Source organism: Heteronotia binoei, chromosome 13, assembly GCF_032191835.1.
Source record: "Heteronotia binoei isolate CCM8104 ecotype False Entrance Well chromosome 13, APGP_CSIRO_Hbin_v1, whole genome shotgun sequence".
NCBI classification, from domain to species: domain Eukaryota; kingdom Metazoa; phylum Chordata; class Lepidosauria; order Squamata; family Gekkonidae; genus Heteronotia; species Heteronotia binoei.
The window spans coordinates 73851950-73876149 of NC_083235.1; the positions used below are offsets into that span (position 1 = coordinate 73851950).

The window sequence follows — 24200 nt, forward strand, 5'->3', positions numbered from 1 at the left end:
CAATGCTATAATATCCTTTTTGAGGTGCGGCGACCAGAACTGCACACAGTACTCCAAATGAGACCGCACCATCGATTTATACAGGGGCATTATGATACTGGCTGATTTGTTTTCAATTCCCTTCCTAATAATTCCCAGCATGGCATTGGCCTTTTTTATTGCAGACGCACACTGTCCTGACATTTTCAGTGAATTATCTACCACAACCCCAAGATCTCTCTCATGGTCAGTCTCTGCCAGTTCACACCCCATCAACCTGTATTTGTAGCTGGGATTCTTGGCCCCAATGTGCATTACTTTGCACTTGGCCACATTGAACCGCATCTGCCACGTTGACGCCCACTCACCCAGCCTCAACAGATCCCTTTGGAGTTCCTCACAATCCTCTCTGGTTCTCACCACCCTGAACAATTTAGTGTCATCCGCAAATTTGGCCACTTCACTGCTCACTCCCAACTCTAAATCATTTATGAACAAGTTAAAGAGCATGGGACCCAGTACCGAGCCCTGCGGCACCCCACTGCTTACCGTCCTCCACTGCGAAGACTGCCCATTTATACTCACTCTCTGCTTCCTATTACGCAGCCAGTTCTTGATCCACAAGAGGACCTGTCCTTAAGTAAGCAAGAAGAAGGAAGAATCCATAGAAAGGCAAAGAACTGACCTTCCCAGGAGACTTCAGCTCTATCCTTTAATACAGAAAACCTTCACAATTAGGAAAGGTCATTATAAGGGAAAACGTCATCTTGTCTTCCCTCAACAGTTAACGTGTTTAATAACGGACCTGCTCTTCTTTGCAAGCATTACCAATTAGTTTCTCAGGCTGACTGGTACCCTATCATCGTTAAGGTCAGAGTGGAAGTGGACAATTAGCTTACCATGAGTGCATATTTTCAGAGATAGGAGGGGGGAAGACCAGGCGCGATGATGTAATTTTCCAGAGTTTTCTCCTGAAGATGTGTTGTCAGGGCTTTTTTGGTAGAAAAAGGCCAGCAGGAACTCATTTGTGTATTAGGCCACACCACCTGACATCACCATTGTTTTGCACAGGGCTTTTTTGTAGAAAGAGCCCAGCAGGAGCTCATTTGCATATTAGGCCACACCCCCTGACACCAAGCCAGCCGGAACTGCATTCCTGCTCAAAAGAAGCCCTGTGTGTTGTGATTAGATGTCAACTGCATCTAACTTAGAGGGCCAAAACTATAATTGCTATCTGACTCCAGGGGTTAGCTAGCTGAGATATTAATGGACTGCAGGCCTATTTCTAGGTTTCACAATTGCTGGGACCGTAGGCTGCGCTTATTAGAGCCCTTCATCTGGATGTTTGTGCTGCCTCACATAGCTGCTGAACAGCATTAGGTAGACAAAGCTTGCTTTTTTGTTTTGTTTGCTGTATGGTCTATGGTAATCTGTTGGATGTATTTTCATACACTGTCTGTCTTTATAATAAATTACAGTCAGACACAGAGGTATTTTAAAATAACACTCTGGTTAGTTGCATGCAACTGCCCTGGAGACTCACAGGGGTCAGTCCATTGGCTCCTTGATGGCCATTCACCCTTTTTAGCTACTAGAACCAATTACTATCACATAAGGATAATGTCACATAAGGATAAGTCACATAATCATGACTTTGTTCTTTCTACACTGTGCATTTGACCTTGAGGAAAAATTCTGCTCAGCATTCCAGGAAATAAGGCTACCAATCCCCAGCTGGAGACAGGGGATCCCCCGGTTTGGAGGCCCTCTCCCCACTCCAGGGTCATCAGAAAGTAGGGGGGAAGGAGGGAAATGTCTGTTCATTATTCCCTGTGGAGACCGATTCCCAAAGGGAATAATGGAGAATTGATCAGCGGCTATCTGGGGCTCCGAGGGGGCTGTTTTTTTGAGATAGAGGCACCAAATTTTCAGCATAGCATCCGATGCCTCTCCCCAAAGTACCCACCAAGTTTCAAAAACATTGGACCAGGGGGTCCAATTCTATGAGCCCCAAAAGAAGGTGCCCCTATCCGTTATTTCCAATCTAAGGAAGGCATTTAAAAGGTGTGCGGTCCCTTTAAATGTGATGGCCAGAACTCCCTTTGGAGTTCAGTTATGCCTGTCACAACCTTGCTAATGGCTTCACCCCCAATGTCTCCTGGCTCCACCCCCGAAGTTCCCAGATATTTCTTGAAGTGGCAACCCTAACAGGCAAGAAGATTTCCTACCTAACATCCCACTCTCATATCCTTATCAGATAGGAAAAATTCATATGAGTCTATGGGAATATGGGCCTAAAATACGCCCATAAACCAAGTGGCTCCAACTAGAATGAAGGGTGAATCTCAGTTTGACTCATGACCATCTCACAAGAAATTATTAAGACGTCCTTGTAGCTGCTTAGGCAGGGCTGGATTAACAATTAGGCCAAATAGGCACTGGCCTATGGGCCCCCAAGCCTTTAGGGGCCCCAAGCCAGCTCCACCACTCCTATTCTCCCCCTGCTTGCAGCCCTCCCAGCCTGCACATGCAGCCAGCAACTGAGCTGCTCTTTGCCCAACTTGCCTGGTGCAGCTGCCGCTAGCGTCATCGCCAAGTTTGCCTCTCTCTTTCTCTCCCCTGCAGCTTTGTCAAAGGGACTTTTGAGAAGGTGCCTTGCAGGCTGCAGCGGTGGCACTGAGACTCTGAGATAATTTTAAAGGGGGCCCTGAGATTTTGACAGCCTAGGGGCCTCCACGGGGTTTAATCCGGCACTGTGCTTAGCGCTGTCAGCCTCCAGATAGAACCTGGAAATCTCCCGCTTTTACAACTGAACTCCAGCTGGCAGAGATCAGCTCCCTTGGAGAAAATGGCTGCTTTGAAGGGTGGACTCTATGGCATTGGACCATGCTGAGGTCCCTACCCTCTCCAAACCCCACTGTGCCAGCTATTCTCCAGCACAGACCTGGCAACCCTATAGCTGCCTATGCTCCAGTTCAGAATCAATCCCTTATCATGGGATTAGGCAAAGCTGTCCATTTCCTGCTGTGTTACTTGATATAGCTCTTTAGCTATTAGCTGGTGCCATTAGGCAGTCTGATAACACAAAAGGCATTAAATTCAAACCAAGAATGTAACTAATGCTCTGTGCAGATGATACCCTATCATTACTTTCCATCCCAACAAGCTATAATTTTCTGTTTATTGAAACTGATAACTAAAAGTTGGGTGATCATTGACAGAGATTAGGTATATTGGATCTGGGTATTTTATGGGGTTATAATTGTGGTTTTATTGTGCTGTCATTTTGAAAATCAATAAAATGTGCAAAGACAAACAGGAAGCTGACTTTGCTTGAGATAGGCAGTGGCATCTCACTCCCCATTTGGTTCCTTGTTCCTCATGTCTCTTGTCTTGTCCTTAGTACTGCCTTGCCTGCCTATGTTTGAACATGACAATATAGCATTTTTATGGATTTAATCAAATATTATGTCTTAGAAATTTAACCTAAGGAGCCCTCTCTGAAAAATGACTTTTGGAACTCCAATAACTTTTGGAACTCCTTCTATTAGGCCTACAACTTTTTGTATACATATGCTAAAATAAACCCAGCCAAGGCTAGTAACAAGGTAAGGTTATCACCATTTCTATTAGTAACAAGGTAAGGTTATCACTATTTCTCAAAAATTTCCAGTGGGTTGAAGTGGTGACCCATAGCAGCCAACTGTCTCACTGGAATGAGCACATTTCTGACAAAAATTGGATTTCTCCAGCCTTGTCCTTGCAGTTATTATATCTCCTACACGGGTCAAATTGAAGCTTGCTCAGACTTGGAAAAGAGTCTGGTTTCCTGTATTTCTGTACAGGGGAGAGGGAGCTAATTCCCTGTTTGACTGGGTAGGGAAATTTCTTCTCTCACTAGAAGCTCTATCCCCTTTCCTTGGCCCAAATAGGAGTCTTTGTCTACTTCCCAAACTTCTTTGCCAACTTTCCCCCAGTTCTCTGTCTATGTTAAACTGCTATCAGCCAAAGGCTAAAATCCAAAACTGTCATTTCTCAACTATTCTCAGCTAGGGCTGATATCAAACTGAATTCTCCTCAGCATCCAGTTCAGAAGTGTTTCTCTGCTCAGCTGATGCTAACCAATCAGATCTCTTGGAATGTCCTGTAACTCAAGGCTCTCTGGCTCTGTGAAGAATTAACCCTTCACAGTCCTTTATCTGTTTACACAGCTCTTCTAAGCTTTTAAAAGTATAATTCATCAAACTTGTTCCCTCAGTTTTAACTAAAAAGACAGGCAATGTTACTGGCAATCTGCAGCATTCCAATATTTTCTGTACTATCTTTCCATTTGTTTACTAGCCTGATTTGTGACAGTTTCTAAAATGTTGCATGCCAGAATATCTAATAAACAGTCATAGCGCTACTCAGGACTCTCAGAGCAAATGACTCCTTCTATTTTTCTCCCTCCTTTTAACTTCAGTTCTTCGATTCATGAGTCAATTCTCAAACACTTCCAGAGGAAGGGGGTGTTAGGTACTGCTATTCGCTTTGTAGCCCAATCAGAACTACTAATTAGTTGATATTATCTTATAGTACTATTATGATCATGTATAATAAAATGGTGAAGTATCTTTTACGGCTCATAAAATTTTTTAAAAACCAGTGTTTTCTTTCTTTCTAGGAAACAAGAAACTGATAATTAATTATTGATTCATGAATGCCACTGAAGACTGTGAACAGGAAATTATTCGCTAGATGGAAAGTTAAGGAAAAGAAGGAAGATTTAAAAGAGAAGCAGTCCCTTTCCTGGATTAATTTATGGCAGGTTCTTGCCTGAAGAGATGAATTTTTGCATGTGATAGTGCTAGTACCACACAGAACTCCAGTTTCAATGCTGAATCCATCTGATTATGGAAGAGGCACAAAGATAACTCTATTCTCACAGTTTCTGAAAATGCAGATAATTATCTAAGTTGCAAGGCTGTTGTAAAATGAATGCAATAGTGCACCTAAACAAATGAAATACTGTATAACTGCTGAATATCATATACCAGATATATATGAACATATGAAGCTGCCTTATACTGAATCAGACCCTCGGTCCATCAAAGTCAGTATTGTCTTCTCAGACTGGCAGCGGCTCTCCAGGGTCTCAAGCTGAGGTTTTTCACACCTATTTGCCTGGACCCTTTTTTGGAGATGCCAGGGATTGAACCTGGGACCTTCTGCTTCCCAAGCAGACGCTCTACCACTGAGCCACCGTCCCTCCCCAAACGATATATAAACTTGTACTGAAGTTCATAACATTTGAAATTAGCCCATTCAAATACCCTCTCTGGCTGGATACAAAAATCCCTCCTGATTTTGTGTTATGCTGTTTGAAGGACTGATATTTACCAAATAAGAATGGTTAAATCAAATGAATGAAACCTATGATACTATAGAACCAACATTTTCTGCTGTTTTGTATCTTTCTTCCATGTTAGAGACACTACAATATAACAAGATAATAATAATAATAATAATAATAACAACAACAACAACAACAACAACAACTTTTATTTCTATCCCGCCCTCCCCGCCTAGGCGGCTCAGGGCGGCTAACAACAACTTACACGTTAACATAAATAATAAAACTTGAATTTAACAATTAAAATTAAACATATAAAAACCAGTCAGTTAAGTTAAAATACATAATTTACGTTACACTATATATATATATATAAATATATCTGGCAGCAATAAAACTGTTATGGCGCTGGTTCTGCCAGTTTAGATAATCTTATAGATGGCGGTTCTTTGTACCAGGCAACTCAGCAGTCAGTGTCATTATAGGCTTGTCTAAAAAGGGCGGTCTTGCAGGCCCTGCGGAACTGGTCGAGGTTCCGCAGGGCCCGCACTTCCTCCGGAAGCTGGTTCCACAGTGCAGGTGCCGCAGCTGAAAAGGCCCGTACTCTGGTGTTTTGGAGTTTGACCTCTCTCGGCCCAGGGATGGTCATTTTGTTTTTACCCACTGACCTCAGTGCCCTCTGGGGTTCATATGGGGAGAGACGGTCCCTTAGGTAGGCTGGTCCTCGGCCATATAGGGCTTTAAAGGTGATAACCAACACTTTGTACTGGACTTGGTAGATAATTGGTAGCCAGTGCAGTCCGCGCAGCCCCGGCCGTATGTGCTCCCATTTCGAGAGCCCCAATAGTAGCCTGGCCGACGCGTTCTGCACCAGCTGTAACTTCCGGGTCCAGCACAGAGGTAGCCCCAAGTAGAGGGCATTACAGTAGTCCAATCTTGAGGTGACCGTTGCATGGATCACTGTTGCGAGGTCGCGGCGTTCCAGGAAGGGGGCCAGCTGCCTTGCCCGCTTCAGATGGAAGAATGCTGACTTGGCAGTGGCTGCTATCTGGGCCTCCATTGATAATGAAGGCTCCAGTAAACACCCAGACTTTTTACCTGGCGCGCTGGTTCCAATGGTGCGCCGTCGAAAGTTGGGAGAGCTATTTCCCCTCCCAGAGCGCCGCGACCCACACAAAGGACCTCTGTTTTCGCTGGATTCAACTTCAACCCACTCAACCCACTCAGATATTGTTACACTGTACTTCCCACCTCCCAGTCCATAATGTGAGAGATGGATGAGAAAACACACAACACCGTGATGTCACATCAAACGCACAGAGTTGTCAACAGACCTGGAAAAATATCCTATTACTTGAAGAGAAGCTCTATGTGTGAAAACTGGTAGTTTTACCCTTTAATGGCACGGAGATTAACATGCCAGCAAGCTGTATTAAAGAGACAACACTTTTCATCTAGGTTCTAGCAACTTTAAGTAAACATAAGGAAGAAGAGCGAGCAAAGGAACCCAAGCATTGGCAGTTCCATGCCTTTTAATAGCTCTAGTTGACCCTAACAAAAAAAACAGTAGCAAGACCTCAGCAATCAGTACTATCATGATTGGGAAATAGGGTATCTCACTACAGGTCATCAAGAAATAAATGAAAGAAACACAAGATGAATCATGATCACTCCGAGGAAATCAAGAAGACACAAAGTAATAGAAAAGGGTTAAATGCTTATGAATAATATTAGTACATGTGCAGGGAGGGGAGAATCCCATTTCCATTCTGCTAAAAATACAACCATAAATCCAGTCGCTAATAGTGGCAGTGGGTGATGAATGCTTGGCTCCAAAAAGATGACTCTGGAAAACTTCTGACCCAAAGTCATGTGTCCTTGCATGGAGATGTCACTTAAGTTGTAAGAAGCCCAGCCACCGAGCTGTCATCGCTCTCCTGATCATACTGAAATCAGGGGGTTCATTCATCTATAGCGCAAGCTTGTGCCAGGAAGCCTGTTATTGTTCCCCTTTGGATATTTCATGAATGCAGAAGTCATGGCATTGCATATTTTGAATGCAATGCCTTCAAAGTACAATGACATGAACTGAGAGGGAGGGAGACACAGAGGCTGGAAGCCAAGCACATTTGCCTGGAGAATAACTATAGTATCTAAAAAAATCCACTTCTTCAGAATGTTCTAGTTATATTATCCCTGAGCATAGAGGTAATGTGGATCAGGACTCTTTCTGTTGAGACAATTGACCTCTGCTTTCCAATTCTGTGCACATTAGGGTTATAAAACACAGGTAGGGTTTTCTCCTTTACTCCCAAATATTAAGAAAAATGTAGATGAGGTCTATTGCCTTTCCGCCTCTCATTTTACCCTCAACTTCATGAATAAATGGTAGGGCAGCCCTTTAGAATGAGGTTCAGAAAAGGAAATTTTTTTACAATGTGAGATTCCTTGTGCCAGTTTTCTAAACTTGGTTTTGTCAATTAGTTTATTCCTTAGGAGGGATCATGACTATAGCAACCAGTCATGGCATCTGTCATCATTAGACTGCTAGCTTTTCAGGACATGTCTACATATTACAATCTGGACATAATTTTGGAAAGGGGGATTTTACCAGCATGGTATAAAGGTTGCCAATCTCAGAATTTTAAAATGAGAACAATTTAAAGAGAACTGATGAAGTATCCAGCAAATTGTAGATATTAGTGCTTTCCAACTCTCCTATTGGCCCGTGGTGCTCACTGTATCACCCATTAGCCCATCAACTGCCACTCAGCTGTACTTACGTCCAATTGGCTGGGTCCACTCCTCTATGCCACCCACTGCCAGCCCAGCCACATCTTCCCTGGTGAAGAAAAACCTGTCTTTCCTCAAGTAGTGGCAAGTCTGGAGGAGACCTGGGCCACACAAAGAGGCTGCTGTTGCTGCCTGGAAAGCCAGTCTGGGGAAGCTTTCTTTGTGTCCTATTGGCCCATCCCTCCAAGTCTCAATTTTCCTTCAGTGGCTGTTGCTAGGCAACCATAGTATTCCAAGCTTGGTTCTGTCAGTAAACCAAGGGTAGAGCTTGGAGAGGGTGGAGCTTTGGGAGGGCAGGATCTCAGACAGATACAATGCCATAGACTCCAGCCTCCAAACCAGCCTTTCCCTCCTGGGAGTAAAGGAGAAGAATGTATGTGTTGAAGCCAAATTTTAGACTTCCCCAAGCTAAGATAGCTGGTTCTGGGTTGTTTATGAAGGAATATTGGAAACAGTTTACAATATGATGGCTGGAAACAGTATACAAGATGATGGCAAAGTCCTCACAGACTTGGGATCACTATTATTACGGCGGGCAACTCTCATCAAGCTTTTGAGGCCAAGGAAAGGTTCCATAATGAAACAGAAGACAATGTAAACAACAGCAATAAACAAGAGTGTGGTAGTGATGAGGAGGATATTGGAGCTTTAAGTAAATATAAGAAATAAGCTGGGCTGTAGGCAGAATTTGGAAGGTCGGGTGGCATTTACATTTGGGGGGGGGGCACTGATGCCCTGTCCAGTGCCCCAAATGACCTTCCCTCTAGTGGCTCCCTCCCTGCCTGCCTCGGTCTCTTGCCACAACCCTCCCCTCCCCCCCCCCAACCAACTTGCTTCCAGGCTGCTTCCAGGCTGCTTCCAACTTGCTTCCAGGCTTCCCCAACCAACTTGCTTCCAAGCAGCCCCCAGCCCCCAGGCGAGTTAAAGCGCCTGTGAATCAGCTGTTCCGCGGGCCTTTTAACTTGCACAGGGGCTGGGGACTACTTCTGCTGCAGGCCCACACGCTGCTTTAGTGGCGAGCTTATCACCACCCCTTCTTCCCCACCAGTAAAATAACTTATGGGCTGGCAGCAGAAGCAGGTCCCCATGCGAGTTAATGGCCTTCGAAACAGCTGATCCACGGGCCCTTTAAGTAGCGCAGGGGCTGGGGGTTGCTTCTGCTGCCAGAAGTGGCTCTAGGGCGAATAGGCCCTAGGCAGGCAACCCCCCCCCCCCACAGTGCCCCCCAGCTGCCGTGCGCCACTTGCCCCCACCCGTCATGGTGGTGCTCTGCTTGCTCGCCCCCCGCCGCCACGCTCTGCTCGCTCACCACCACAGCACTCCCCCGCTCACCACCCCTCCTATCCCCGCTCGCCGCGACTGCTGCCGACCCACACGCTGTTTTAGTGGCAGGGAAGGGAGGGCTGTGGCAAGCTCACCACCACCCTCTCTTCCCCACCAGTAAAATAGCACTTGGGCCGGCAGCAGAAGCAGCCCCCAGCCCCTGCGCCAGTTAAAGGGCCCGCGGATCAGCTGTTTCGCGGACCCTTAACTCACACGGGGCTGGAGGCTGCTTCTGCCACCGGCCCATGTGCTATTTTACTGATGGGGAAGAGAGGGCAGCGGTGAGCTCACCACAGCCCTCCCTTCCCTGCCACTAAAACAGCACGCAGGACTGGCAGCAGAAGGGGCCCCCAGCCCCCTCAAATTATAGGGCCTGCGAAACAGCTGATCAGCGGGCCTTTTAACTCAGGCCGGAGGCTGGGACTGCTTATGCCCCCTGCCCCAGAAACAACCTCTCCACTGCCATGCAGCCATGGCAGAGGCCCCAGGGGCTGTTTGGGGCCCCAGAGTCAGGGGGCCTCTTCCAGAAGTCAGGGGGCTCTACCCCCACAGGCCCCCTCATAGCTACGGGCCTAGAAAGAAGCGACAATAAACAAGAGTGTGGTAGTGGATGGGGAGCATATTGGAACTTGGGCAGTTTTAGAGAAAGAAACAGCACCAATAGCTTTGTTCCCGATGTTATACATTTGATCAGAAAAGAGTAGATATGAAGTGTGCAAGGGGAATCTTTCATGGTCATTTGCCTTCAGTTCTTATCTCTTATACTGGACACAGGGCCTCCTTAGAGCTAAAAGCCGCTTTTGTATTAATCTCAGTGAATGCGGCTGTCTCATGCTTTAAATCTCTTCCTAGACAGCTGCTTTCATTGTTCAAACTGTACTCTCAACAGCTGCCCTGGGATACCGAAGCCTCTTTTAAATAAAGGCACCCCCTCTTCCAGCCTGCTGTTCCAGCCTGCTGTACTCTATAGCTTAAGGTCCATCTGTAGACTCCAATGAAGAGTTCAGACTCATACAATGCTTATCTCAACCCTGATGGAAACTCATATTATACAGAGGGCTTTGCAAGGTGGACCAGATTGCCTCATTTAGATTAATACCATTTCATCTCCAGAATATCTGTTCTATTGTAAACAGAGATAAGGCAAATGACAACCCTGGTTGCTTTTTACCTAAGAAATAAAGACTTCAGGCTGAAAAATCCCCCCCCCCCCCCCCAAAAAAAGGCTTTCCTCCTACTTTTTGAAGGCTTCTCAACAATTTATACATACACTACATCAGTGACTTTTTTTTGTTTCTTTCCTCACTGATCCTACTGACAGCGTAACACTGCAATGCCACACGCTGAACCAGATCTGCTTTGTACCATCCTCACTAAATGGAAATTAAGCCTATAATTAGACAGTGATGGTTTTCATACCATTCACATGGCCCATTTGAGCCAATCAGAGATTGTTTTTTTAAAAAAAATCATCAATTTTTCAGGTGTTGCTAAGAAAGGAGAGCAAGTTTGGTGTAGTGGTTAAGTGCGTGGACTCTTATATGGGAGAACTGGGTTTGATTCCCCACTCCTCCACCTGCAGCTGCTGGAATGGCTTTGGGTCAGTCATAGCTCTCACAGAGTTGTCCTTGAAAGGGCAGCTTCTGGGAAAACTGTCCTCTTGGGGAAAAAATGAAGTTAATGCGGCCAGACAGAATATATTTAATTACAGATTTCTTGCTCTCAAAGTATATTTTTCTGTACCATATGTTGCCAGTTGAAATTCCAGAAGCTAGGTTATTGAAGTGGCAACAACAATTTGATGAATTTATATGGGCATACAAGAAACCCATTTTAAATCAAATATTCTTTACAGGCCAGTTTCTCTTGGTAGCCTGGATGTTCTATGAGAGAACCTGAGCATGCATCCCACTCCAACAAATACAAAGACACACCTATGAGAGTTGGACTGTGCGACTGAAGAACAACAATATAAGCTGTTCATTTAATACAGATGGACAAATCGGACCTCAAACTCACCAGTACTGACCAAACATAACTGAGCTGTGAAAAAGTATGCATGAACATTCACTATTTAAAAAACAGCAACTGACAGTAACTCTTATGACAAAACAGTCACTATAGAGAAACACAAACACAGGCACATTTATATGCAGGTAAAGTACTGCAAAATGTTAAAAAAAAAAAAAAACAGTCCCACTTTTGCTTACCTTCTTGGCTCTTTGGTGGAATCTCAGCCACTGCTGACTGAAGCTTTGGTTCTGGTGGCAGGTGCTGATTGGTCTGGAAAATCTCCACATTTTCAATCTGTCTAATTGGTGGTACTGGAACCTCTGAAGATTTTGGTACCTGGATTTCTATACGCTTGGTAGCAACATCTAGCACAGGTGGACTATTAGCCTCAACTCTTCGTTGTGTCGGCTCAGGAATCTTTGAGGGAACTTCCATTCTGCGAAGAGCTTGATCTTGGGGCTTGCCTATATTGATCTCAGTCCTTCTTGTAGCAGTCTCAACAGGCTTATGCCCCAATACATCTGCTCTCTTGAGGCCAAATCTTGATGCTCCTGATGTGGAGTTCTCCACTTGCTTAGATGAAATATCAATGGAGATTTCTGTTCTTCTGGACACTGACTCAGGATGTTTTGGTCCAGAAAGGTCAACTCTCCTCAGAGAGGATTTGGGCGACCTTGGTGCAGGAGACTCCACATGTCTGGAAGGGGTCTCAGAATTTCTGGTGCCAGGATCCTGGAATTTCTGTGTAGAGCTTGATACTGAGGACCTAACAAGGGGATTAGGTGTCCGTCTTTGAGGAGTGGAAGGATTTGGTGGCTGATCTACTTCTTCAACTTCAAAAGATCTCTTCAGAGCTGAAAGATAAGAATAATAAATATATATATATATATAATTACATGAGGTGGAGAGAGATAACAAAGAGAAGTTTTTCTCTCTCTTCCAAAATACTAGAAATCAAGGGCATGCAATGAAACTGACGGGCAGTAGACTCAGGGTGGACAAAATTCTTCATGCAGAGAGTGATTAAAATGTGGGATTCACTGCCAAGAGGGTGTAGTGATGGCCACAGGATTAAATGGCTTTCTAAAAGGATTCAAGAGATTTATGGTCTATCAGTGACTACTAGTTATGGTGATTGAGGGAAACCTCCACATTCAAAGGCACTAAACCTCTGAATCCCGGAGCCATGGGGCAACATCGGGGGAAGGTCTTGGCCTCTATGCCGTCTTTTTGCCCTCCAGAGGAGCTGTATGAGACAGGGTGATGGACTAGATGGACCATTGGTCTGATCCAGCAGGGTTCTTCTTATGTTCTTGGTAGAGTGTAATAACACAGAAAGGTTATGACACAAGCAAATACCTGTTCAAGTCCCCAGACTTGTCCAATAGTCAGTAATGCAATGTTTGATTGTACTGTGTCCCTCAAACTATATAATAATAATAATAATAAATTTATTCTTATATCCCGCCCTCCCCCGCCAAAGCGGGCTCAGGGCGGCTCACATGACATGGTTTACACCATGATTATACTAAAATCCATCAATACATTAAAAACAATTAAAATAGTTAGATACAATTCAGATTAAGTTAATAAACAATTAAAATTTATCAAATATAAATTAAATTAAAGTGCCACAGTTCAGAATGTGTATAAGATGGCTAGGTGTCATCTCCGGGTGCCATCTTAAATGCGAGTTGATAGAGGGTGGTTTTGCAAGCCCTGCAAAATTGAGGCTCGCACCTCCTCTGGTAGTTGGTTCCACCATTTGGGGGCCATTGTGGAGAAGGCCTGCTCCCTAGTTGCCTTCAATCTGGCCCCTCTATATGTCCCATTGGACTAAAAGACTAAACCATGTAAGAGATATATTCATGAACAGAAAAATAACCAACTAAGACAGATTTCTCTGTTTCTCATGTTTGTTATGTAATTGGTTTTAGAAAACTTGAAATCCTAAATCTGCTTGGTGACCATCCTGTTTGTCAACTGATTTAGAATGAATTTATAAAAGTAGGGGTAAACTGAATCACTTTTGAAGTGTTCCAATATCACATTTACAATACCTCATCAGAGTATTTATTTTTAAACGCTCCATGCCAATCATGTATTTGCCTGGGACCCAATTCAAATAAGGGTGACCATGTATATCCCTGCCAAAAAGACAATCCCTGATAAAACTGGAATCCCTCTGAGGTTTTATATGGGGTCATAAAAGAGACGATAACTGTTAGAGCCACTGAGAGAAAGCCAAAGAGTAAAAGCTATGCCCAAGACTGGAAGTGAAGAGAAGCTTTTGTTTTTTTAAAAAGTTATACAAATAAATAGTATGCAAGGAATATGTGAGGTCACTTTCAGGAGACTCAAATCAGCATCATTCCATAAATTCTGATGTTGCAATAACTGTTGACCACCATCTGATCAAGCCGACTAATTTTATTGTAATTCTAACAATATTGTAATTCTAATGTTTCAATTTATTAGTATAAATAGGGTTATTTTATTTATCTCTGTACACTGTGTGTAATACACACACACACACACACGTCTCAAATTTAATAAATAAATAAATAAATAAGTGCCACAGAAGTTCACAATTTTGGGATAGCCTCAGTAGCTGGCCCAAGTTATTACTCACCACTAGATCATGGCCCTCCTCTTATTCAGAAGACAAAAAAGGGTTCTGGTTTACTAGACATATACTCTACATGTGCTGCAGATCTCTAAACCTCTATTTTTCCTGGAAAAGTGCAGATAAAAAAAACAACAACAGAACTTCTCAAATTCTTCCTTCCAAGGCAGGAAGCCCTTGGAAACCCTGAGAGTGCTTTTCACATTTTTTTTTGCTTAGTCATCTTGTTAACATAATTATAGGGCAATGCTCAGAAACACACTGAAGACAGACATATTTGAAATATATATGTACGACAGGATGCAAATTTGAGACATCTGCAAACCTCCTGTGAGATGGTTCATCCATCATATTTTGGGTTCATAACTTGACTATTCATATGTTATAAAATTTGTACCATCAGTGGCTTCCTTACATACTTAAGAAAGTGAACAAAGCAAAATAAGTGGACCCCACTGGGAAGGAGAAGTCTATGAACTCTTGAAAGCCCTTGAAGTGTAACCTTGCCAGAAAAGCAGCAATGGAAAAAAAACCTGTCCAGCTATTTTCTGCATTCAGGGTCAACAAAACATTTTATATGACAGGAGTTTCAGTAACATTCAACCATCATGGTCTGAATGCAGCTGCTGTGGCACACAATAATTCAGGAGCCCCCTTGTCGGGGGTGTTACATAAATGTACTTTTTTCTATCCTCATTTAAGCAAACTAGGAGGAAACGAAATCCCACCTAACTTGAGATTTATAAAACTGCATAAATGCAATGATTAAAACTCTCTCTCGCTCTCTCTCCATACAAACACACACACACACACACGTGTTATGCTCTTATATAGAAAACAAAAACCTGGATTTTTTGCACGGCTGTGAGAACTGGCATCAAATCAGTTATTTGTATTTTGTTTTTCAATGGATGTGGTTGCAGAAAACGCAAAAGGTGAAGAGGCATCTGAAACGCTGATCTTTCCCCAGTCAACTGGCATAAAACAGCTTTGTCACAAAAGCAATCACCTATGATATCCTTCCAGGCAAGCACCCCAGCTACAAGCAAGTGCTGGCTGTGCAGGCTCTTCCTCTTTCCCTCCTTTGTGGTGGCCAGGACTCTGGGGGAGGGACCCTTTCCAGTACCGTGCTGTTTCCCCCACTCCCCCTCCACCCCAGTTGGCCTTTGATACTTAACCAGCCGGCACGGGAATTGCAAACTAGTATGGGACTCTGAAAAAACTTTCACCTATCTGCAACTATGGTTAAAATATACTAAGTTTGTCAAGGATTACTGCCTTGATGTGGTGAGAGAGCTTGCGCGGTTCAGTGAGGCTGTGGGCTATGCCATGCAGGGCCACCCAAGATGAACAGGCCACAGCTGAGAACCCAGACAAAATGCGATCCACTGGAGAAGGAAATGGCAACCCACTCCAGTATCCTTGCCAAGAAAACCCTATGGACAATAACAAACAACTAAAAGATATGGCGCTGGAAGATGAGCCCCTCAGGTTAGAAGGTGCCCAATATGCTACTGGGGAAGAGCGGAGGGCAAGTCCAAGTAACCACAAAAAGAGTGAAGCGGCTGGGCCAAAGCTGAAAGGACACTCAGCTGTGGATGTGTCTGATGGCGAAAGAACAGTCTGATGCTGCAAATTACAATACTGCATTGGAATGTAAGATCTATGAATCAAGGTAAGCTGGAGGTAGTCAAACAAGAGATGGCAAAACTGAACATCGACATCTTGGGAATCAGTAAACTAAAATGGATGGGAATGGGTGAATTTAACTCAGAGGATCACTACATCTATTATTGTGGGCAAGAGTCCCATAGAAGAAATGGTGTGGCCTTTATAGTTAATAAGAGAGTGAGGAAGGCAGTAATGGGATACAATCTCAAAAATGACACAATGATCTTGGTCTGTATCCAAGGCAAACCATTCAATATCACAGTAATCCAAGTCTATACCCCAACCACTGATGCAGAAGAGGTTGAAGTGGACCAGTTCTATGAAGATCTACAACACCTTCTAGAATTAACACCAAAAAAAGATGTCCTCCTCAACACAGGGAACTGGAATGCCAAAGTGGGAGGTCAAAAGGTAACCAGAACAACTGACAAGTTTGGCCTTGGAGAACAAAATGAAGCGGACAAAGGCTAATAGAGTTTTGTCAAGAGAACCAACTAGTCATAGCGAACACCCTCTTCCGACAACCAAAAAGGCGACTCCACACATGGACATCACCTGATGGGCAACACAGAAATCAGATTGATTATATACTCTGCAGTCAAAGATGGAGAAGCTCCTCACAGTCAGCAAAAACAAGACCTGGAGCTGACTGTGGCTCAGATCATGAGCTACTCATTGCAAAATTCAGGCTTAAACTGAAGAAAACTGGGGAAGCCATTAGGCCATTCAGGTTTGACCTTGATCACATCCTTTATGAATATACAGTAGAGGTGAAGAATAGGTTTAAGGAACTAGAGTTGATAGACACAGTGCCTGAAGGACTATGGATGGAGGTTCATGACGTACAGAAGGCAGCAATCAGCACCATCCCAAAGAAAAAGAAATGCAAGAAAGCAAAGTGGCTGTCTGATGAGGCTTTACAAATAGCTGAGGAAAGAAGGAAAGCGAAAGGCAAAGGTGAAAAGGAAATATTCAGCCAACTGAATGCAGGTTTTCAGAGAATAGCAAGGAGGCCTTCCTGAAAGAACAATAGAGGAAAATAACAGAATGGGAAGGACAAGAGATCTCTTCAAGAAAATTGGAGAAATCAAGGGAACATTTCGTGCAAAGATGGCCATGATAAAGGACAAAAATGGTAGGGACCTAACAGAAGCAGAAGAGATCAGGAAGAGGTGGCAAGAATACACAGAAGAATTATACAAGAAGGATCTCAATGTCCTTGATAACTATGACAGTGAAATCGCTGACCTTGAGCCAGACATTCTGGAGTGTGAAGTCAAATGGGCCTTAGGAAGCATTACTAACAACAAAGCGAGTGGAGATGACTGTATCCCAGTTGAGCTATTCAAAGTCCTAAAAGATGATGCTGTTAAAGTGATGCACACATTATGTCAACAAATCTGAAAAACACAACGGTGGCCACAGGATTGGAAAAGATCAGTTTATATTCCAATCCCAAAGAAGGGTAATGCCAAGGAATGTTCAAACTATCGCACCATTGCACTCATTTCACATGCCAACAAGGTCATGTTAAAGATCCTACAAGCTAGGCTTCAGCAGTATGAAGATCGGGAACTACCAGAAGTTCAAACTGGGTTTCGAAGAGGCAGAGGAACTAGAGATCAAATTGCCAACATTCGCTGGATTATGGAGAAAACACGGGAGTATCAGAAAAACGTCTATTTCTGTTTCATTGACTACGCTAAAGCCTTTAATTGTGTGGATCACCACAAACTGTGGCAAGTCCTTAAAAAGATGGGAGCACCAGACCACCTCACATGTCTCCTGAGAAACTTGTATAAGGGTCAAGAAGCAACTGTCAGAACAGGATATGGAACAACTGATTCGTTTAGAATAGGAAAAGGAGTTTGACAAGAATGTACGTTGTCACCCTGCTTATTTAATTTATATGGAGAGTACACCATGCGGAATGCTGGCCTGGATGAAGCAGAAGCCGGAATTAAGATTGCCGGGGAAAACATCAGCAACCTCAAATATGCAGATGATATCACTCTAATGGCAGAAAGTGAGGAGGAGCTAAAGAACCTCTTGTTGAGAGTGAAAGAGGAGAGCAGAAAAGTAGGCTTGAAATTCAACATCAAAAAACCTAAGATCATGGCATTCGGCCCAATCACACCTTGGCAAATAGAAGGGGAAGACATGAAAGTAGTGACAGACTTCACATTTCTGGGGTCCAAGATCACTGCAGATGGTGACTGTAGCCATGAAATTAAAAGAGATTTGCTCCTTGGGAGGACAGCTATGGCGAACCTGGGCAGTATAATAAAAAATAGAGACATCACCCTGCCAACAAAAGTCCGCATAGTCAAAGCGATGGTATTCCCAGTAGTAATGTTTGTCTGTGATAGCTGGACCATAAGGAAGGCCGAGCACAGAAGAATAGATGCTTTTGAGATGTGGTGCTGGAGAAGAATCGTGAGAATCCCTAAGGGAAATCAATCCTGACTGTTCCCTGGAAGGTCAGATGCTGAAGCTGAAGCTCAAATACTTTGGCCACCAAATGAGAAGGGAGCACTCACTGGAGAAGATCCTGATGCTGGGAAAGACAGAAGGTAAAAGAAGAAGGAGACGGCAAAAGATGAGATGGCTGGACAGCGTTACTGATGTAACTAACACGAATTTGAGTAGAGTTTGGAGGATGGTGGAAGACGGGAGGGCCTGGCGTGACTTTGTCCATGGGGTCATAAAGAGTCAGACTTGACTGCGACTGAAAAACAACATGGACTCTGAAAAAACTTTCACCTATCTGCAACTATGGTGAAAATATACTAAGTCACAGAATACGGCTGCAAAGTAACAGAGCTGAAGTTCTCAGCAATCTCTGCCAAACTCTCATGCAGCTTTAAGTCACATTACGGAGAAAGCCATTCGCAACCGTCTCAGCTTTCATGGTACTTCCTCCTCTCCTTCCCTTTTACTCTCTCACGGGGATCCGAAAGATTGCCTTGCAGTGCAGTTACAGACACTGAGAGCTCTCTTTTCATCTGCAACTAGTTAAGAAACTAGCAGGGAGTACTCAAAGCACGGCAGTTGTGCTCAGTTTAAAAAGGGAGCAGATTCACTGAGGGAATACGAAACCCTTCATCTAAACCACAGAGGAGTCCTAGTCATTCAAGCTGGCCTATATCATAGTTTGTGTATTAAACGAAACAATGTTCAAGGACTATGTACAGCCAGCCACAAGGTATCCCTTTGTAAACTTCCTGAAGCAGAAATTCTGGCTGCACACAAATCCACTGCGGAGGGGGAAACTAGCAGAGAAGCGCTTCCCCTTAAAATCATTATTCATCACACTTAATTATGAACTATTTCATTATTGGCATAATCTTTAAATACCCGAAGGCCTCAAGTCAAGAGACAGGAAGTCTCAAAGCCACATGGAAACAAACTATGCGAGACAGCATCTGCTATGACAAAGCTATTATTGTGGAATCACACTGACACATTGCTGGCAGAGGTATATGTGCAGCACAGCCTATGCTGTCTGGAGACATCACACTACGTTTGGAACATTATACTTAACCCATCCTGGTTTGTGCATTACTGCCAATTAAAATAAATGGCTGTTTACATACTACATTTGCTAGGTAATGAGACACATTATCTCTTGAAAGAGGTTAAGTGTCTACTCGGTTAAAACTACCACTCAGAAAACATCAGGTCTTTATTGCTATCAAATGAGGACAACATTGCATTGAGTAATGAGAGTTTCAAAAGCACTGAGCAATAAGCTAAAAAGAACCCCAGAGACAAGCACCATAGAACTCCAACAAATGAGGTAATGAGGCAATGGTATCATACGTTCTTATAAGCTAGGGATGAACAAGTTAGCCTGGGAAAAGTTTGCAAATCAATCTCAATTATTTCTCTTAAGCATCCAAATGAGAATCTGCAGTCCATCCAGATCACTGGAAAACTCATCCCAATGTGATGGGGAGCAGGGTCTCAGCAGGCAGTGGGAATCAAGGAACGCGAGCTTCGGAAGTAGCCAGGCTGGGCCCTGAAAGATGGAGTGGCAATGGTTACAGAATTAGGGACCTGAGAAATGGAGAAGCCAACAAATCAAGGGTTGAAGAGAGCTGGAGTGGAGAAAACCCTTTCCCAGAGCCTAGTACAAAGAGGAACAATGTGTGAAGGGAGTTGAAAGATGGGGGAAGGAAAGAGAAAGCTGAGGGCCTGTGAGCTAAACAGCTGAGTGAGCAAGAGGCTGTGGTGGGGAGGGCGGAGATTAATTTCTCTGATTTGTAATAACCAGTCATACTTGGGCATTCATTAATTATGAATAATGATGACCCCTCTATCTGTGCTGGGCCACAGAAGGCTCTGGGTTATTGTGGAAACAGGTAACATGAACTGTACAAGGAAAAATCATACTCTTGTATAGTACAGAGATCCCATCTGTCAGTGTGTGAGAGACTGAGTTCAAGAGATCAGCACAAAGTTCTCACATCTGCCAGCCAACCCAGCCTGAATACTAACTTCCCCAACAGAACTGTTTTACTTGGACAAAACTGTTTTATTGTGATTGACCATCTTTGTCTAGAAACTGTAGCCATACTGTTTAGTGAAGTCCTCCCTGTGTTCCTGCCGCAGTATAGTCAGATATAATCAGTATAGTCAGATATTCCCTAGCCCAGTAGCCCAAGCAAGACAGCCCCTAAAGTTCGGGACTTGTTTCACTATGCCTCTTGAAGTGTCTTCAGATCAAGTCATTGTCTTGAAAAGCAACCAAAAATATATACCGTATTTTCCGGACCATAAGACGCACTTCCCCCCCCCCCAAAAAAAGTGGTGGGGGGGGAAGTGTGTGCGTCTTACGGAGCGAAGGTACCTTCCTCGGGGGGGGGGGGGGAATCCGTTGCCTCCGCCTCTTATCCCGCCTCTTATCCCAGAGGAAGCACCCACCCCCTCCGCAAACCCAGCGCTTCGCGAGCGCCGGCTGTGGAGGGGGCAGCGTGCTTCCTCCATGCCTGTCTGCCTGGCTCCAGCTCTGATGCTTAAAGCAAGTGCTGGGATCGGAGGGCGGAGGGAGCGATCCTGGTGCTTGCTGTAAGCGTCAGAGCTGGAGCCAGGCAGACAGGCAGGGAGGAAGCACGCTGCCCTCTCTGCAGCCGGCGCTCGCGAAGTGCTGGGTTTGCGGTGGGGGCAGCGTGGAGTGATCCCAGCGCTTGCTGGAAGAAGCTGGAGCCAGGCAGGCAGGCGCGGGGGAAGCGCCGGGATCGGAGGCAGAGGCAGCGGATTGCCCCCCAGGAGGAAGGTGCGTCCTATGGTCCGGAGTGCCTTATGGTCCGAAAAATACAGTACTTCTAGAATAGATTTGTGCCTTAGGCTAACTTAAATGAAGGAGCAACAAGTGGATCAAGCGGGACAGTGAAAGAATTCCAAACCACACACTCTTGTCAAGATTTTTCTTGGATAGTCAAATATTTGAAACAGACAAATTTTCATCTTCCAAGGACTGACTAAGCAGAGTGACAAATGAGATACATATTTTCTCACAGCCAGCAGAAAAAAATAGCAATTTAGTTAAAACCCAACTCCTGAATTTTGGGAAAGCTAAAATTACTCAAGAGTTTAGGACTGCCTCAGCCCCTTGACCAAACTATTCTCACTTCAGATTTCCTGCTGCTTTGCTTGTGTTTCTCTTTCCTTCTGCTACTGCCTAGAGTTAATCTTACTCCAAAACTAACAGAAGCCCAGGAGAGAAGGAATGCATAGAAAAAGGCTTCAGGAAGCAGAGAAGTCTCTAAAGGGGGAGGAGGGGAAAAGAAGAAGATTCAAAAATAGCTCATCCTGCCCAGGGCTAATGAAAGGGAAGTAAACAGAATGTGGTCCAAAGGGCTCTGCCTCCGGACTTCCCTACAGGGATTCTTTCCACTCCAAGATCTTTTAGTGCTCTTCTGCATTGCTTTTCCACTATCGGATGGAGCAAAATCATTACTGTATTTCCATGCAACACTTAGTATCGCATGATACTCCTACTGGAAGCCTGTAATATTGTCCCCATGACAAAAGAAGAAATGGGTGGCACATTACTAGTCTCTCTTGGGTTTGTCACTAGAAACCAGCTGAAAGAGTCTGCTTACTGACTCTGTCAATCTTCCAATTCTCAGTAATAGATTACTACAGCAGGGCTTTCCACATTCACTTTGCAACCATATAGAGCCTTGGGTAAAGTTTCTCAAAAAGTCATGTTTTTCCATTTTATTTTATTTTATTTTATTAAAGTATTATTCAAACACAAGCAAATACAAATACTGATGGCCCATGGTACTTCCTCACCCAACCTCCATCACTCATCATGTTCTACTCAACAGAGGAGAACAGGCACTGGCTATTAAAACAAGTAGTCAAACTTATAAGAGATAAAAAGAAGAAAAGTATATATGACTAAGAAGAAAAGAAAAGAAAGTATAGGACAACAGTAAAGACTGTGCAACTGAACGACAACAAAGGCTACATGCAACAATCTGTTCAAATGCGAAACAGGCAACATTCAGATCAATGTCAGGCAGCTGAGACTAGAACTTATTTTGACCTACAATGCATTTATTAGCGCATACTTCCCACTCCCCCCAAACACAATGACACAGAGAGAGAGAGAGAGAGAGAGAGAGAGAGAGATTGCATCCTTGGCTTTTTAATTTAGTATTTCCTGATATTTCTTCCTCTGAACTGGCTTGGGGAACTGGTTCTCCAGTAAGGAAAATAGCTGAACACCATGGTGGATAGGATGGGTACCGACAGGCCCAGGGACCTAAATTGTGTAATGGACTGGGAGCTGGTTTGTGGTCTATTTGCCCAGTCCATGTGATCATACTTTTGATGGACCACCCACAGACCAGTTTCTTTAGGCGGTCAACTTAGTTTGTGGGAGTGCTCTGTGGGCCAGATGACCCAGCACCAAGGCATTAATTGTCAAGGCAAACACGGCCAAGACTAACTTGAAAAGGCTGGATGGCCATGTGGGCAGAAAAGAACTAAAGGAGGAGGCATTCTCACCACCACCACCACCACCCCCCACACACAGGCTAGGCGTCCAGCAAAAGTGGGAGCCTTGGACGAGTGTCCTTGCCAGCTCCACGTCAGCTGGGGTGGCGGCAGCAGGACTGGGCAGGTTGAATTCTGGTGAGCTCTGCATAGTGATGGCGTTGAGCCCGCCTAGGATAATTTAAGCAGTGCAGCCAGTAGGTTCTGGCAGTGTGATTCTTGTTGGATTTCCACTTACAGACTCTTCACAACGCTCTTCCTGCCTGCTGTCTTGTCTTGGTCAGGCTGCTCCATGTCTTCTCTAGTGTCTTCCTGGTTTCACCAGTGCTGGCAGTTTGCCTAGGGCTCAGCTGAGCGCCCGGAGAGATAGCAGAAGCACCTGAGCTTCAAGCAGCCATAGCAGCACATATTGTTGTTGCTGGGGGGAGGGAGGGATCAACTCATCCCCTTTAAAATGAACAACAACAAAAACCCCATTGGTTCACCCCTTACCCCCACTACGAGGCCTTCCCTGATCGACTTCCTTCCCAGATCTGACCCTGATCATCAGGCTAGAAGCGAACCCTGCTTCCTAAGGACAAAGCAGGGGAATACCTTATTGTTGCATCACAAGCTTGAACAACTTCCCCCACACACACACACACCAAAGCAGCTTTTAACTGCGCAAAAAAGGTCAGCTTGTAGAGAAACTAGGGAGGAAAGGGGGGAGAGGATTGGCTATATTACTTTGCTGCATGGAGAGTTGTTGCTTATAAAATTTAAAGAGAAAGGGAGGGAGAGAGAAACCACTAGTTTTTCTTGTACTTGGTAGCTGTAATTCAGATTAGCTAGTTTGTTTTAGTGGATTTGCAGATATTGTTGTTCATTTTAGTACATTTTAATTCAGTGAATATTAATTTGAGGAAATATACTGGGCAATGTTCCCTCTAAACCGCAGTCTTGTGGGCAAAACTTCTACTTTGTGAGCTACTGGTATTAAAGTTGTGAGCTACTGCATAAATTATTGTGCTCTGGGGTCATCCTTCCTGAGCCAAGACAAAAATCTGTGAGCTAGCTCACGTTAACTCAGCTTAGAGGGAACATTGCTGGGCAGCATTGCTAGGTTTGCATGAGTTGCTAGTGGATTTACAGTGGAGTTATCAAAGCCTTAAGGGCTTGCTGCCTCAGACTTACTTCAAATTGAAGAAGGAAGAACGAAAGAGAAGTGGGTGATTCAAAATCGAAGTCTTTCTAGGGTCTGAGGTTTTCATTGTTCTCCAGGTTCTGTTCTTGGATTTGTAATTACAGTGCTATTTTCGTTAATAGGTTCAGCTGGGTCATTCTGGCTCTGTTTGAAGTTATTGTAGTATCATCTAGCCTTGAACAGGTGGAAGACATTCATTAGGCAAGTTTGTTTGGAGGTTTGCAAGCAGGTGCTCATTTTCTTAAAGTTTTACTTTGATCTCAATTGGA

General features: G+C 44.2%; 1 protein-coding gene across 6 annotated transcripts in view; it reads right to left on the reverse strand.

Moving 5' to 3' along the window:
• The window catches only part of SEPTIN9 (septin 9), a 382955-nt gene that overhangs the window by 152893 nt on the left and 205862 nt on the right, over positions 1 to 24200 (reverse strand). For all 6 annotated transcript variants that reach the window (XM_060253401.1, XM_060253398.1, XM_060253404.1 and 3 more), the window contains one exon: positions 11638 to 12294. In XM_060253401.1, the coding sequence (XP_060109384.1) occupies positions 11638 to 12294 (657 nt within the window). The remainder of the gene's footprint in view (positions 1 to 11637; positions 12295 to 24200) is intronic.